The following is a 16840-nucleotide window of genomic DNA, read 5'->3' as shown; positions in this document are numbered from 1 at the left end:
GCACAATATGTCGCCACTTTTTTAGTGCAATTCTTTGCTCTCATTCTTCCTAGCTGATTTGAATTATTTTCATAGCGCACTTTGCAAAATCGCCTTACATTTCGCACACTTCCAGGTTTCTTTTTAAATTCGCGACGACGTTTTTTCTGTACGTAATTGCTCGATGAAATGCAATCTTCGTCATCGGAACATTTCACTAAATACATCGCTAACTTCATCCTAAAATCGGGAATTGAAATATTTTTTCGAGTTACTTTTTAAACAATTGATAATGTCAAAAATGGTCTACAGCGCCGCGGGGGTCACCGGTGACCCCCGCCACGAAAAATACATTAAACGCGATTATACGACTCACCTTATCTGTTGTAAATAATATTTCAACATAAAATGCATCGCATAATAAAATATTCATGTTGACGCCATGGACAAACCACGTAAAATGCGCGTGGCAGTCAACGTGTTAATATAAAAATTCGTGGTGTGTGTATGTGTAATAAAAAGGATATTCTGTTGACAGATCGGCGCAGGAGCCATGTCACCGGATCGGCACAACGGATCGCGAGAAATCGACGTAGAACCGGGAGAATCGGATCAGCTGCCAGATACCTTCCGGACCAAGTGAGATCTAGAGATCGTCGGGGAATAATCGGGGATCGACACGCGTGATCGGTCCAACAGCTTGCAACCTACGGCCTCCCCGCTGGCCTGGCCAGCTACTATGCGAATTGAAGCTCTCAGTACCCTCGTCGCGGTGAGTTTGCCTATCGAAAACCTTTACACGCGACAGATATCGACTCTCCTATGATCGATAGATCCGGTTTTGCATTTGAACGTTGTAGCGATCTTTTCGCGTGATTGATTCGTTTCTAATGCGTATGGGAAAAAGAACGTGACATAGGTCGTATTTCACCGAAGAATTCGCTGTGTCTATGTAGAAAAATTACGTTAAAAGGTTCTGCTTTATTAATCTCGCGCAATTTAATTTTGGGGGGTAGCGATAATAACGAAAAGTCGTTTTAAGATAAATTATATTTGGTGTGGAGGATCTATGGGGTTGAGAAGCAGTGAAGGTATTGGAATTTATTACGTTAAATATTCAGATCAGATATAACGAGATATCATTATGATAAATTCCTTCGAATGGCAATTTATTATTCAACTATGAAACGTGACATGAAAATTCGTCAAATTACTCCTTTAACAGGTACAAAAATGATCGGAAATACTAATCTACTACAGATCTATATTATACCCTAATTTATATCTCAAGGTACTCACGACAAATTTAAAGTCAAATTACTGTAATGAATTTTTCTTTATAAGACATATATTGTTCCACCTTAATCTTTTCGTAACAAATATCAAATATCGCACAGAATAATAAATATTTATTTTCTTTCTTTCTCAGAGTAAAATTTATACTATATTTTTAAGACGAATTATATTTAAAAATTAGTGGCTAAAAATTCTTCAGATATTCAGAGACATAAGATTCCAAAATGCCAAACAATATGTAAAATATGATAAGAAATTTTTTCTCTTGAAATCAATTGTGGAACAGGACATAACATTTGCTCGAATGATACTTTTGACACATACAAAGAATTCAGATTTCTTAATATCAAAAAATTTCACAAATTTAAATTCAAATCGCTGTATATTAAATTCTCCCGTATATCGTTTTATGCTAAATCTATATTATTATTACCAATGCGTTGGGTTCAATCTTAACCCTTTGCACTCGACGATTTTCTTGTTACAGGAAAATAATAATTCGAAGACTTTCTGCCATAAGGTCGACGATATTTTTAAAACGATAAATAAGAAATCGTATGCAATTTAAGACGTAGAATTATTTTACTTTGATATTGCATACATTGTTGGGTCATTGTAAATTTAACACTAGGTTTACGGACGCTATACCTATTTCTACGTACTCCTGTCAAATTGATAGGTAAAGGAAACCACGTGACTATTCTTTTTTTAACGATTAGTTTAATTTAAAAATAATTACAATATTTACAGTTTTAATATAAATTAACTAACCAATAATTAACCCATCCTTCAAATTGACAGGTTCCGTAAATCTAGTGTTAATATATTAATTAACATCCGTGTTTAAAATTTGATTAAATGGCGACTGAGAGTGCAAAGGGTTAACATATTATTAATCGGTGACGAGTTAACTCGTCTTTCCCTGCTCAAACGTTGTTGACCACTTGCACTATCCATTTCAATTTATGAAACCCAAATCAATATAGAATATTGCGTGCGAAAGTGATTTTGAAGATTGAATTACAAAATAATAGCCGACATGTGACATGACATAGTTTCTGTGTAAAATTGCTGGTTGAACAAACTGTTAACCCTTTGCGCTCGACGACTTTTTGGCTAAAGAAGGGTACGAGTTGAAAAATTTTCTACTTATAAGGCTGATGATATTTTTTGAGCAGTAAATTAGAAATCGTATAATAATTAACACGCAGAATTATTTGACTTCGATACCTTACACACTGTTTTATTGTTTTAAATTTGATATATTAATTAATATCGAGCTTCGAAATTTTATCAAATGGCGACTGAAGGGCGCCTCTCGAGTGCAAAGGGTTAACAGTATCAAACATCCCAGAATATCTCTGATAGAATTTTGGAATTCAGTGAAGTTAAAAAGGAAGGAACACTAATTATAGAAAGGCAAAGATTTAATAATTGGTAACTCGATCGGTGTGTGCTGTGCAACGATTGCTTAGAGACTGATTCTGTAGCGTCCTCCGGTATCGAATCTCTTCGATTTCCAAGAACGCTTATCACGCGCCAAATTAATATTACGTGACTAGTTGTGATAATAAGGATCCAGAATGCGTGTGGTCAAAAGAGAGTGTTTATTTACAGAAAAGCGTAGAATAGTTATAACTTAGATGTTAACGGAGTACCGTTTCGAACACGCGTTTGTATGTGTAATTGAGATGTTTTAAGGATCGGTGTCGAAGACGAACTGACTTCTCGATTTTGCTCTATGTCCTGTCTCGTCGTGTTCGGTCCGGTGTTTTCTCTAGTTTAGTTCTGATTGGGTAAAATAGATGTTGGTGGTGGAAAGGTAAAGAGTTTTAATTGGACAGAGGGTGTGACATAAGGACCTTTGGCTAAGGAGTAGGAAACTGTCAAGGAGCCGATTTCTGATGGTCAATGACGTGATTTATAAGTGCCGTCCGTCCGTCGCTTGTTGGGTCTGTCACAAGTGGGTCCCATCTGTCGCGTCTGGTACCAGTAAAATTCCTAATTTTGCTTTACCTTTATAAGCTTAATCCGCTAGAACGGCGTTGAGGCACATCGAACCTCCGGAATTGCAGTCGCGGTATAAAATATAAAATAAACCGTTAGGTCTGTTAAAAGTGTAAGCCTTAGAATAAAATTATGTTATAAACACGCTCTCCGAGACGGAACAGGGTGTTTAACGCAGAAAGAACAAATGATTACGGCAAATCCTTTTGTCCAAATGTCTGTAGAATGATTGAGAGAGAAAGCGTGTGTATAAAATGAGATAAATCTGGCTTTAAATAGGGATACAAGGGCGCGGGGCGGACAGAAGGGGTGTAGTTGAGACGTTGAGTGTTATAATTGAGAGGAACCTGGTGTATGATGTCAATTAAATAAACTTCTTTTGCTATTAAAGAGAGTTGTTCTTTATCAGACACGCTCTCCGGGACGGAACAGATTCGTTTGAACAAAGGAATTTGGCTGGCGACCGACGCGTACATAAACATACATTAGTATGTAATAATCAAAAACATTTTAACATCGACGTTATATGTAAGATGTCTCGACTTATGTCATTAGCATTCCAACAATCTCTGAGAAATTTCCCAATTTAATTCCTCTTCATCAACCGCTCTCGCGCAACGCATGCGTGTTCGCAAAGCTTCGCGGTTTTGTTGGCAAAACAATGCCACGTTTATTGGGCCGGCAGGTGTTAAAATAACGCCCGCATAAATCTGGCTTACCGCGACAATAAGTAATCCTGGACACGTGTTCGTCGGTGTCGTATAACCCGCACACGAGCACGCACGATAACCGCGATAACTATCCGGATTTAAATCATCGTGCACGGAGAGTGGGTGTAATTACCGTACTATTCTCACGTGCTTTCGAACGACGTTACAGCCCACAGGAATTGCACGGTTGAAATTTATTCCGCGTCTTTGAATTTCAACTCTCGTTCCCGCCGCCAGGTCGGACAATTTCTTTCGATTATTCCCCAGTCCGTCCTCTTCCCTCTCAGTCTCACCGTTCATCTCGCTGTCGGACGTCTTTGAGGTTACTTTATCATCATTTTTCCCCGCGGACAGGCTGGCCAACGGCTGGATCCCTAACGACGAAAATTCCCTTCCCACGCGATCATCGCCGACGAGATATTTTCCCCGGTGCCTCTTTTACGAGCCGTTGGGAAATATTCCAACTCCCCGGATAAATAAAACCCGTTACGATCTGATAAATCAACGTCTTTGTTGCGTTCTCTCCCGTACGCGCCATTATGCCACATTATGCCCCTCGCGAACGTGTTGACAAAATTCATGGCGTTACATTGTAGATACCGGGCGATGATAAATCAGCGAAAAATCATGGTTCCATTACGAATCTCAACGCGTGTCGAATGAAGCTAAGAGTCCAACCGTGACTACAGCAGTCGAATTACCCGCAACTTATCTGCAACTTGTAGCTAAATATATCGTATATGCACGATAATAATAGTAGGCGCCTTGTATGTAAATATGCATAATATTAAACCTACCGCCGTTTAAATGACCGTTCTTAAACGTTTCGTTTAAAATTCTATGTTCAACCCGATCGCTTTGCTCGCTAATTTCCGCCATTTTTCTCCTGCCACACGTATAATCAATTTTCCTATATCTCTTCTCATTCTATTTTCTTCGAACTTTTTCCTTCCTCCTTTTTTCCCCATTTAACAGGTATTCGACTGGTCGTGGTAAATTTAGCGGTAATCGGGTTTCCAACAAATTTGCAGAATTCATAAATTGGCACATAAAAAGGTACATATATGTATAATCGATTTTTCCATATCTGTTTTTATTTCGTTTCTTCTTTTTTCGTCTATCAGTCAACCAGTCAACTGGTTGTGGTAGATTTAGCTTTAATCAAATTTTAAGAGAATTTCAAAAATTTCTGAAATTAGAAAATCGACAGATAAAAGGATATATATACCTATAACCAATTTTCCCATATCTTTTCTTATTCCATTTCTCTCTAGATTTTTCTTCTTTTTCTTCTTTCATCTATCAGTGATTCGACTGGTCGTGGTAGATTTAACTTTAGTCAAATTTCGAGAGAATTTCAAAAATTTCTGAAATTAGAAAATCGACAGGTAAAAGGATATATATACCTATAACCAATTTTCCCATATCTTCTCTTATTCCATTTCTCTCTAGATTTTTCTTCTTTTTCTTCTTTCATCTATCAGTGATTCGACTGGTCCTGGTAGATTTAGCTCCTGTCAAATTTCGAGAAAATTTCAGAAATTATAAAATTGGCAGGTAAAAGAAAAATTCAAGTATTCGAATATCCGAGGTATTCGAAAGAAAGTACTCCATTGGTAATTTTGGTGTTAACACTAAAGCAGGGTCAAATGACCCTTTTCAAAATTTACTTTATAATTGTACATTTGTTGTTATTTTATCTGTAAATTCGTATATTATCTGATTGTTTAATTTCTCGCTTTCCGTTTTTCTCTTAACTATTCTTTGCATACCTAATGTACCACGTGGGGTCATTTGACCCCTTATGGTAAGAATAGGTATGTGTAAAGTACCGGTACGTTTAGCGTTAACCATCATTGGTCGAGGCAGGTATGGTGGAGGAACGATAAGCCGGATGCCTAAGTTATTCACCCCCATAGTTCAAGATATTCTCACTGTCTCGCACCTGCGTGATATAATTCGCCATTCTTTTCGTGTTCCGCGTTCCGAGATTTTAACGAGATTACGAGAGATATACTGCTTCATACGGCTGAAAAGACACGTTAGACTGCGCGCGAGGTTCGTAAGCCGTTTTAATGACACGGTTATTCGGTCGGCGGCGTTGCGAGAATATCGGGAACGCATTGATTTTTGTGCCGAAGATCGATTACCGTCGGTGCAAATTAATAATACAGCCTTTCACCGCGGGATTTCCAAGGCGATTCGCCAGTCCCGACGCGTAGATCATAATATTAAAACGCATTACGAGCAACGCGACAATGTAAGAAATCGGCGCCGAGAAATGTCTGGCGTCGATTATGATCGAAAGTCCCTAGAACTGGAGGAACGGCTCTAAACTCTCTCACGATCATCAAGTTATCCGTCGAGACTACGATTTCTGCGTGACAATATTCTATCTCGCGTAAATCCTGCACTTCGATGTAATAAATTAACCCTTTGCACTCGAGACGCGACTTCCGGTCGCCATTTTATAAAATTCCTGGCATCGGTATGAATTGATATATTAAATTTGAAACAACGTAACGACGCGTCAGATGTCGGAGTAAAACAATTTTACTTGTTAACAATTTTTCATTTATTAATTTAAAAAAATATCATCGATTTTATAACAGAAAATTTGTTAATTGATATTTTTTTAAGGTTAAAAAAATTAGTTAATATAAAATAAAGTACAATTAAATTGTATTGAACGATCGGATGCAGAAAATCGGTGTTGAAACGTGTCTGGTGTCGATTATAATAGAAAATCCCTAGAACTGGTGCTTTTTTACGACCATTTAGTTATCCGATAAAGTTTCGACTCGTTCGACGAAACTTTTTGAGTATTTGATTTTATCCTAATATATTTTACCATATTTAACGACAAAAACAATTTGTAGCATTGAAATACATTACGAGACAATTTAAGAAACCGACATTGTGAAATGTCTGACGACGGTTTAATTCGAAAGTCCCTAGATCTGGTGGAACGATATCGAGCTCTCTTACGATTTCAATTTATATATGACAGGAGTGTTTTCGAGTTCAGAAATGTTTTACGATCCGAATGTTTCACAATATCGGAACAAATTACGACCGATACATTAGAAATCGGTGCCGAGAAATGTCTGACATCTGATCGAAAGTCCCTAGATCTGGTGAAACGATCTTATATCCCAGGCTCTCTTACGATCATCGACTATCCGTCAAGGCTTCAATCCGTGCGTGACAAAATTTTTTTTTACCACGAATCGTGCATTCGATTCCATTATATTTTGTCATTTCTAAATATATTTTCTTACGTTTCACGATCTGAATATTTTACAACCTTCGAACGCGTTACGAGCAGCGAGGCACTCCAGGAAATCGGCATCGATTCCGATCGGAAGTTCCTAGAACTGGAGGAACGATCTCTGTTTTACGATTATCCATTTAGCAACTCGCGTGCGAGAAAAATTTCCTGCCATAAATCGCTCGTTTAATTTTAATATAATTTATTTTACTTTAATATATTTTATCGTATTTAACGATCGGGATATTTTATATCGGTCCAGGGAACATACTTGCGACAATAAAATTCGGAATTTAAGATTCCAGTGCTGAATATTTTTTGAATTCATTAGCTACGGTCATTTTAATCGCGCAGCATGTTTGAACTGCATCTAAACACACACAGAAAATTCTCTCCGCGTGCGTGATAAATGATAAATAACATGATCGCGGAGCTGTTAGTATTTTTCTCACAGAAATACGAAAAATTATATATTTTTCGTAATTTCGGAACAATATCGAATCGCATTTAAATCGTCCAAAAATTATACAGCCGAGAGTGAATATATTATACTCGAACATAAATCTTTGCTCATTAGACTTTGAAATTGCATCTGCGTTTCATCGTCCGTCTGGAGATTTCGCGAGGCCCGTGATCCCCGGTTTTGAATAAACTTAATTTACTACTTGCCGCTGCGAAATTGTCTTTGTATTCTTGTTACGCCGTGGTAATTGTGCCGAAGTTATGCGGAAGTTAGTCATGTTTAGGAACGCGTGTGTTTTCGCCTCGCTATGTGGATGCATTATGCACGTGGGAGGTGATTTAAATGGCTTACTTAATTGGCTTTTTATTCTACGTCCATGTACTTCCTTCCCTTTCCCTTTCTTCTCTCTCCTTCCTTTGTGATAACACTGAAAGCATCAAATTGTAACTTTTTTCGCACAATTATTAAAAATATGCAATTTCTGACAAAATTCAAAATGGCATTGTCAAATGAGTTAAAATATTGGGAACCTTTTATTTTTGAAGTTGCAAAAATTACATAGTCGCTTTTGGCAAAATGAATATTAATTTTTATTCAAATAAGATTGAAATATTACGTATGCCTCTTGATTTTCATTATAACACGTTACATTTAGTTTTACCTTAGGAATGTTTTCAGGATAATTAAAGTTGGAGCTGAATTAGAGTAGTGACGTAGGATTGAGAAATACCACTTAACTTGACCAACTCGATTATTTTCAAGATCGTGATATTTTTCTAATTTATACCTTTTTTTTGTTTTTTGTATTACCCTAAAGTCTTTCTCAACCGCTATTTAATAGACATAGTGAGTAACCTGAAATAAACGCACCTTTTTAATTTCATAAAATAATACGTAAATATGGAAAATAGAATATATAAATATTCCTATATCTTTTCGTTATTTTTCTTTATATTATTACCCTAAAGTCTTTCTCAACCACTAGTTAGTACACATAGTCAGTAACCTGAAATAAACGCACCTTTCTAATTTAATAAAATAATCCGTAAATATGGAAAATAGAATATATAAATATTCCTACATCTTTTCATTATTTTTCTTTATATTATTTGAATTTATTATTATCCATAAACATTTGCATTTAGCTGCTCATTACACTGAGCCCAGTAACTCCAGCAATAATATTAGACATCGAACCATCTCCCTTTAACAGAGCCCGTTATTTCATCCGAAGTAATTAACCAATTTTTAAGCATAAAATTTAAAGAGTCTCGTCTGGCTAGCTCCTAATCCTACTATTGCTGAATACAACTAACCAAACATCACGAAAGCCACGGGCCGTGGAGCCACGCCGGGAGAATCCATAAGAAGCAAAATAATCATTAAAACTAACAATCCCTAATCCAAGACCACCGAACCAGGTCTATGTCATCGTAATCATACCCCCGAAGTTAGCATCGCCATCAGCGATCGAGAACCAGCCGAATCCCATTACCCGGCGTAATCGCCCTATCTACCGGCTAATTGGGTTTAAAGCTTCCTCCTTCTCACCTGGAGTAATCTGTACCGCTAGCCGGGGCGTCGTCCAGTTCCTCGGCTCAATTTCAAACCGGAAGCTGCGCCGCGATCCCGATCATTGCACGGGTTCTGCGATCGCTATCCCTATTAACGGCCGATATCGAATACCAGTTTTATCTGCGCGACATTACGTGCTGACGTACGAATATCCCCGGCCGATTAATGTCGCCGTCGCGATGCTGTCCCGTGATATTGATAAATGATAATCGTCGCCGTGTCCCGGCCCCGTAACGCGAATAATTTAATAATGGCAGATTAGCAGGGGCGCGCGGCAGAGCGGGGTACCGGCGCGCGAACGACCCAAGGAAAATCGTTGCGGGACATTAGTATGCTAATCGGTCTGCCGGCGCCAATGGCCCCAATAAATAATTCTCTTAACGCGCCGTCAGACGACAGCCTGTCCGCTCGCTGTATCCGTTACCGTTATGCCCTCCCGTTCGTACTGCAACCCGTTCATCCCTCTGCGCGCGCAGCAGCGTCGGCGGCCATGTTGGAAAAAGGTCCACGCTCGCCCGCTTCTTCCCGTGATAAATCGCGTGAAACGCTATATTTCACTCGACGTGTATCGTTCGGCTCCAACGTCGTGTATCATTATCGCGGTTCGGGATTATTCTGCTCGCCATCGAGGTTAACACTCCTGCTCGAGCTGCCAACTGCACGGTGCATCTGCGGTCTTGCTGTTTTATGCGATAAGAGAGGAGGTTAGAGTAAGCTCGTTGTATACGAGGTAGCCTGCTTCCTTTTCTCCGTTTAGCTCCAGTTTCGCTGTTCCTCTTTGCGGATTAGGCGAGTCCTGTTTGAGGTTATTGGCGGTTACTGCGAGCTTTACGCGGGATTTAGAAGTATTTATGGCTCTCGACGTGTTTATTTATTATATTATAGCTCGGGTTATTTATTCCCATCGAGTGCTTTATCGCCGGTTATTAATATCGAGTTAATTAATTTTTATTCTTATTTATTCGTAGTTGCGTTGAAGTATACGAGGCTCTTGGACTCGGCTCTGCAGGGAAAACAGGCGAATTAGAAATACCGTGCACGGTAGCCATTTTGCTATTTTTATCAGTTACGTAACGCAGTGCGGATTATCGTCAGAGGTTATCGAAAGGTTAATCGTTCTTATGGCATAAGGAATAAAAGGTATCGAGATACGTACGAGTAACTATAGTTTAGTGCAATAATTTAACGCTAAAACTACCCACCTGTAATACGAATCTAAATACGTCGATTAAAAAGTATCGGGTTATCGATGTTTCTATTGTGGTATAAAATAGCGATCATTTTGCTCGAAACGAAGGCTTTATCTCGATCTGTAATAAATAATTACGGCAATGCTTATTAGCCAATCTAATAATATAATACTAACAAATACTTGCTAATGTAATCGCAATTCCATCTGAATAAAAATTACCATCAATTCCGCGTCGCATACGGTCGCGTCTATTCAATGCAATCGCAAGGATAAAATATCCGGGATCAGTCACTTTGACTCCCCCGATAATTCCGATATTAAATAGATAATCGTATCGAAATACGACACTTCTAGCATAATAAATACGACTCGTGTTCGCCACTTTTGCATCGCGATATCTATCACGAACGCGATTCGCTGTCACAAGACAATGCACCAGCCTGGCTAATAAACAAGTATCAACGGATATCGAGCGAGGGGGAAAAATCGATGAACCGTGACATCCAGGGATCACGAGTCCGCGGACTGTGCAAATGGCGTCCAGTTACTCCTACGAAACCTCCTCTCGAGTTTCTCGTCGACGCTAGGAGAACGTAGCCAGGTGAACCACTCGGTGTTTCCATTTGCCACGCACCGGTACCGGCTCTCATCCGAATGCAACCGATCTGTACACTGGTTTGAAAATTCGCCGACAGATAAAGCGAGCGTTTGAAATAAGTTCATCGATCACCCGGCGACTTTGTATCGCGGAACGACAGATAAAACTCGCGGTATGCGTCAATATCGATAGATCGTTCTGGAATTAAGTCGCGATTAAATGCATCGTGTAATTTCTCCGTTTCGCCGGCGTATAATTTGCCCTGTAATGACAGTGATCGGCTAATTAATCGATTGGCCGCGAATAAATTCACGGCTAAATGATCGCGTGTCTCTGGATAATGATACTTGGAATATCGCAGTGGCTAAGTGGAGAACGCGTGGCGCGCGCGCTATCAGGCGAAGAATACCTGCGATCGATCCAGAACACCTGGCAGGGGAAGAGACGGAAAAAAGGGAAGGAATAGCTTGGGCAGATCAGCTTTCAGGGTTTCGAAGCGTGCGCGCGATTGAAATACCACTCGATCCTATTGGGAATCGTGCGTCGACGCTGAGGATCGATTTCAAAGCAACCGACCTGCCTCCTCGAGCTGAATCATCCACCCACGCGGGCTTCTTGCCGTTCGTGATCGCCATCGTCCAATTCATCCTACGGTCATTGTCAATTCGTGGGAAGGTACCAGACCGGATGCGAGGTTTCCGGATTACTGGAATTTATTTTTACGAACTTTATTATCGGCCCTGGCTCGTGGTTATGAAACTAGGGTGCTTTCCTTTGCCAGGGAGTTCATTCCGAGATTATTCTTGTGTTTGGATAATTATATACAGAGGCGAGGAATATTGTTGAACTTTTATTTCACGATCTTTGAAATGTTGCAGATTTTGTTCTCTTTTATGGAGAATTGTAGGAAGATATTGCGAGGTTGATGTTCGGTTTATAAATAAACTGAGATGTTATCTGATAGACGAGTTTTTCTATTATGGACGGAATACATTGTGGTAATCGTGTCTATGATTTCAAATAATTTTGGAATAATATGTTACCAATCGTAGTTGGATATATTTATAAAAGAGGATTGATCCACCATTGCTTTGCCTTTGCTTTCTGGTTGCCTTTCAGTCGCCATTTGATAAAATTTCGAAGCTCGATATTAATATATCAAATTTAAAATAATATAACAGTGTACGAGGTATCGAAATTAAATAATTCTACGTGTTAGTTATTATACGATTTCTTATTTGCTGCTCAAAAAATATCATCAGCTTTATAGCAGAAAATTTTTCAACTTGTACCTTTCTTTAGCCAAAAAATCTTCGAGTGCAAAGAGTTAATATCGTGGATGGATTATGCCTCTGTGTAATATTGTTTCTGTGTCGAGAAATAATTAAAAGAAATATATAGGGAGATATATTTTCATTTACATTTTTCACTTTTGTAAATTTAAAATAATCGTGGGTACAATTAAATTCGATATTTTCGAAATTTCAGAGTTTCATTTCGTTTAAAATATTTCTAGTCGACCAAGTTCATAAATGAAAGTTATGAATGGTTATGAACGATGGAAAGAATCAAAAGGGAAAAAGAGTAGCTGATATATTTTCATTTACATTTTTCACTTTTGTAAATTGAAAATAATCGTGGGTACAATTAAATTCGATATTTTCGAAATTTCAGAGTTTCATTTCGTTTAAAATATTTCTAGTCGACCAAGCTCGTAAATGAAAGTTATGAATGGTCCAAGGGCCATTTTTACGATACGTAGTAGAAATTCTTTTTTTACGTAAGCACCGGTTTCCACACCTGGTTCAGAAGCGAACGAAATTCAGCTTCAAGGCTCTTAGTTACCTGTCTCCGAGTTTCAGATATTTCCATAGAAATTCCACTCTTCCTAAATTCTTAATTACCCACGGATGAAAAAATTCGATCAATATCCATCAACTTCTCGCATTCACCTTTAATATTTTCTCGGAACTTTCTATCTCCATACTTTCGATTCTCCCTGCTTTATATTCAACGAATTACAGAACCACGGAATAACACAGTAGATACTCAAACATTTTTTTCCATTTTCCCATTTGGAAATAAAACAATACCAAAGAACGTAGATCATTGACAAGTGGAGTACTCTCGATTTCTGGATCCAATTCACTTTCGATCCTTCCATCTTTATTTCCAACAAATCAAATAATAAAGCAGTAAATATTCATATTCCTCCATTTTTCCACTCGGAATTAAATAAATTCCAAAGAACGTAAATCATTGATAAGTACCTTTGATCCTTGGATTCAATTCATTTTCGATCCTCCCATCTTTATTTTCAACAAATCACATAATAAAGCAGCAAATATTCATATTCCTCCATTTTTCCACTCGGAATTAGTTAAATTCCAAAGAACGTAAATCATTGTAAAGTACCTTCGATCCTTGGATTCAATTCATTTTCGATCTTTCCATCTTTATTTTCAATAAATCAAATAATAAAGCAGCAAATATTCATATTCCTCCATCTTTCTATTTGGAATTAAATAAATTCCAAAGAATATAAATCGTAGATTGATCTAATATCCTCGATTTCTAGATCCAATTCACTTTCGATCCTTCCATCTTTATTTTCAACAAATCACATAATAAATGAGCACATATCCATATTTCTCCATCTTTCCATTCGGAATTAAATAAATTCCAAAGATTGTAAATCATTGACAAGTACCTTCGATCCTTGGATCGAATTCACTTTTGATCTTTCCATCTTTATTTTCAATAAATCACATACTAAAAGAGCAAATATTCATATTCCTCCATCTTTCTATTTGGAATTAAATAAATTCCAAAGAATATAAATCGTAGATTGATCTAATACCCCCGATCTCTAGATCCAATTCACTTTCAATTCTTCCATCTTTATTTTCAACAAATCACATAATAAATGAGCACATATTCATATTTCTTCATCTTTCCACTCGAAATTAAATAAATTCCAAAGAATGTAAATTGTAAACTGATCTAATTACCCTCGATCCCTGAAAACCTCTTCACTTTCGATTTTTCCATCTCTCTCCATCAAACCAAATCTTAGCAGATCCTCAGACATCTTCCACTCGGAAATAAAGTAATACCAAGGAACATAAATCGTCGACTGATCTAATACCCTCGATCCCTGGAATCCAATTCACTCTCTCTCTCTATCCTTCTATCTTTACATTCAACGAGACCCCTGGGAAAGGGGGCAGATTTCCAGGCATTTGCGTGGGTTCTTCACGCGTGGCGCAAGAATGGTTAATTGGTCGCGTCGAGGGTACAAGTGTCCTGCGGTCTCATGTGGTCCTCGCTCATTGCCGCGTTGTAAACGTGTGCAGGATACGTGTCGCAGGATTTACGCGTGTACGATTCTGGTACGAAACGGTGAGGCGACTAACCAAATATTTATACATGTCAATCACTAGAGACGACGAAGCGTTCGCTGTCTAAACAGGCCGCAGGGCCTCGTGCAACGCGCAAGCCATCCAGTAGCGTTCACCACAGAGGACCTTTCGTTGCTCTATCTCTAACAAGCCTCTCGATAGTTACCGTTTGTCATGCGCTCCAACCCGTGTTTGCTTCCCCATGGGAGAAAATCATAGGCCACGATCGGTAAGACCTACCAGCTCTCCTCTTGGTCAATGTTCAACCTGAATTATAGTGCATCTAGGGATACTAACTAGTTGCTCGTGCGCAACGTGGGAATATTCTTTCGGACAGCAGTGGAATACGGCTGGAGTCCAATTTTTAAATCCTACGAACTCGAATTTTGAATTTTATTAATTTCACTAATATCTCTAGCCATAACTGTACTATACATTGATTATTCTAGAATTGCTGTGGCATTTAAATCATCAGTGAATAAATTAATACAACGGCTACAATGATGGTTGCTGTACTCGGTACTGTGTTGTCAATTGTTTATACCTCGAGAGACCACGTATCTGTCTTTTGTCACTCTAGAATTGCTATAGAGTTTAAATCATCAGTGACCAGATTAATCAATCGGCTGCAGTGGTCTGTTGATGACTATACTCAGTACTGTATTGATATATGTCAATGTCGTCAGCAACAATTGCTCTATCCATTGATCATTCTACAATTGCTGGAGTACTTAGATGATCAGCTATCAGATTATTTCAATCCGTATAATATTGGGTAGATAGCTACCTTCGGTACTGTATTGTCATTTGTCATATAACTACCGATATATGACCTGTGCATTGATCATTCTAGAATTGCTGTAGAATTTAAGTCATCGAAAGCTCAAAATTCTTGGGAATATTCGGAAATTATTGTTGTCTGCTGGACTAATTTTGTTTTACGAGAATATTTATTTTCTATTATTATTACTATTATAAATTATTCTATTACTATAATGTATTTGTTGTTGTTGCTTCTTCTCCCTTCCCGGGGTTTTCCAGCAGCTGGACGGGACATTGTCAGGTCCAGCTTGGCTTTTAACTTATATTGTTGAGGAAATTTCTGGTGATGTTGCATGTACGTAGTATCGTTGCTTTCTGTATTTCATGGTGGATGTGTGTTGGTATCTTTAATTGTGTCAGGTGTTTTTTAAATGTGTATGGTGTTATTCCTGTTGCTGATATTATTATTGGTATTGTATATACTTCCTGTTGTTTCCATATTCTTTTAATTTCTTGGACTAGTGGTGTGTATTTTTCTATTTTCTCTTTGTATTTTTGTTCTATATTTGTATCATTGGGTATTGCACTGTCGATTAAGTTTATTATAATGTATTATTATTATTATTATTATTATTCTACTAATAGATGATGCTATAGCGAGTAATGAAAAAAATAAAATTTCAAGAGGCTGTGCTCGTCGTTTGCTTATTTCATATATTTGGTATTGATAAAGGTCGGATTCTTCGCTTTAAAGAAGATTCGAATTTGTATATTTACATTACGTTTTATATTTAGGAACATTCCCATGTTTAAAAATAAGAATTTCTATCTTTAGAGACGAGAATGAAATTCTCGAAACTCGAAATTCTCGAGTTTCCCAATTTCCTAACCTTTTCAGGAGTATCTAATACCTACGTTTATTACCTCAATTTTTATAATTTCTTTAATCAATCTCCAAACTATTTCTGCTCATTTTCATTGCATCGAGCTATTCCTGTAGCGTTTGGAAATAACGCGGTGTATTTTTGGCATAACGTAACCGCGAAAATAACCCGCAGCAGTTCTAAAATAATAATTATTACCTCTGAAACAGTAATTCCCATGCATGACTTTAGCTCTGACGCAAAATTAGCAGCGATAGTTCACCCGACGAATGTTATTCTTCTGCTTCGAGCGAATTCAAATTTGGATGAGGCACGTCTCGCACCTGTACGAGATACCTTGCCCGGGACAATGCGGATGAAAGTGGCCCGGAGAATGGCGAAAGCCCGCCGTTGAAATCTTCGATACACCGCAATAAGCCACGAGTGCTTTTCCTCTTGGCCGATGCATAAAGAGTATGCTAATAATACGAGCGTTGCATCGACGTTCAGCAAACACGAGCTTCGTCGAAGCAGCTCTGCCACGAGTTCATCCCGTAATCCTCTGTTGACGATTACGTTGTCGAAACTCGTCGAGACGTTATACCTCGTTTATTACTGTCCATCAGGTTTCATTCGTCGCAATGGCGTCCTCGCGAGTCCTCGACCCAGGCCGAACCCATGCATGACGAGGCAGATTTGCGAAATCTCGTGACATAAAGTTAC

The 16840-nt window shown here is 38.3% G+C and overlaps 1 protein-coding gene across 1 annotated transcript in view; it reads left to right on the top strand.

Annotated features, from left to right (window-relative positions):
* Positions 1–529: 529 nt before the first annotated feature.
* Positions 530–16840, top strand: part of LOC108551898 (uncharacterized) — a 35021-nt gene continuing 18710 nt past the window's right edge. Inside the window, exon 1 of the mRNA XM_017906242.1 lies at positions 530–751. Within this exon, the coding sequence (XP_017761731.1) occupies positions 719–751 (33 nt within the window). The 5' untranslated portion in view covers positions 530–718. The remainder of the gene's footprint in view (positions 752–16840) is intronic.

This window comes from Eufriesea mexicana, unplaced genomic scaffold (genome assembly GCF_001483705.2).
Source record: "Eufriesea mexicana isolate 0111107269 unplaced genomic scaffold, ASM148370v2 scaffold5190, whole genome shotgun sequence".
Classification (NCBI taxonomy): Eukaryota; Metazoa; Arthropoda; class Insecta; order Hymenoptera; family Apidae; genus Eufriesea; species Eufriesea mexicana.
The sequence above is the reverse complement of the archived record's forward strand: the minus strand, read 5'-3'. Positions and strand labels throughout refer to the sequence as shown.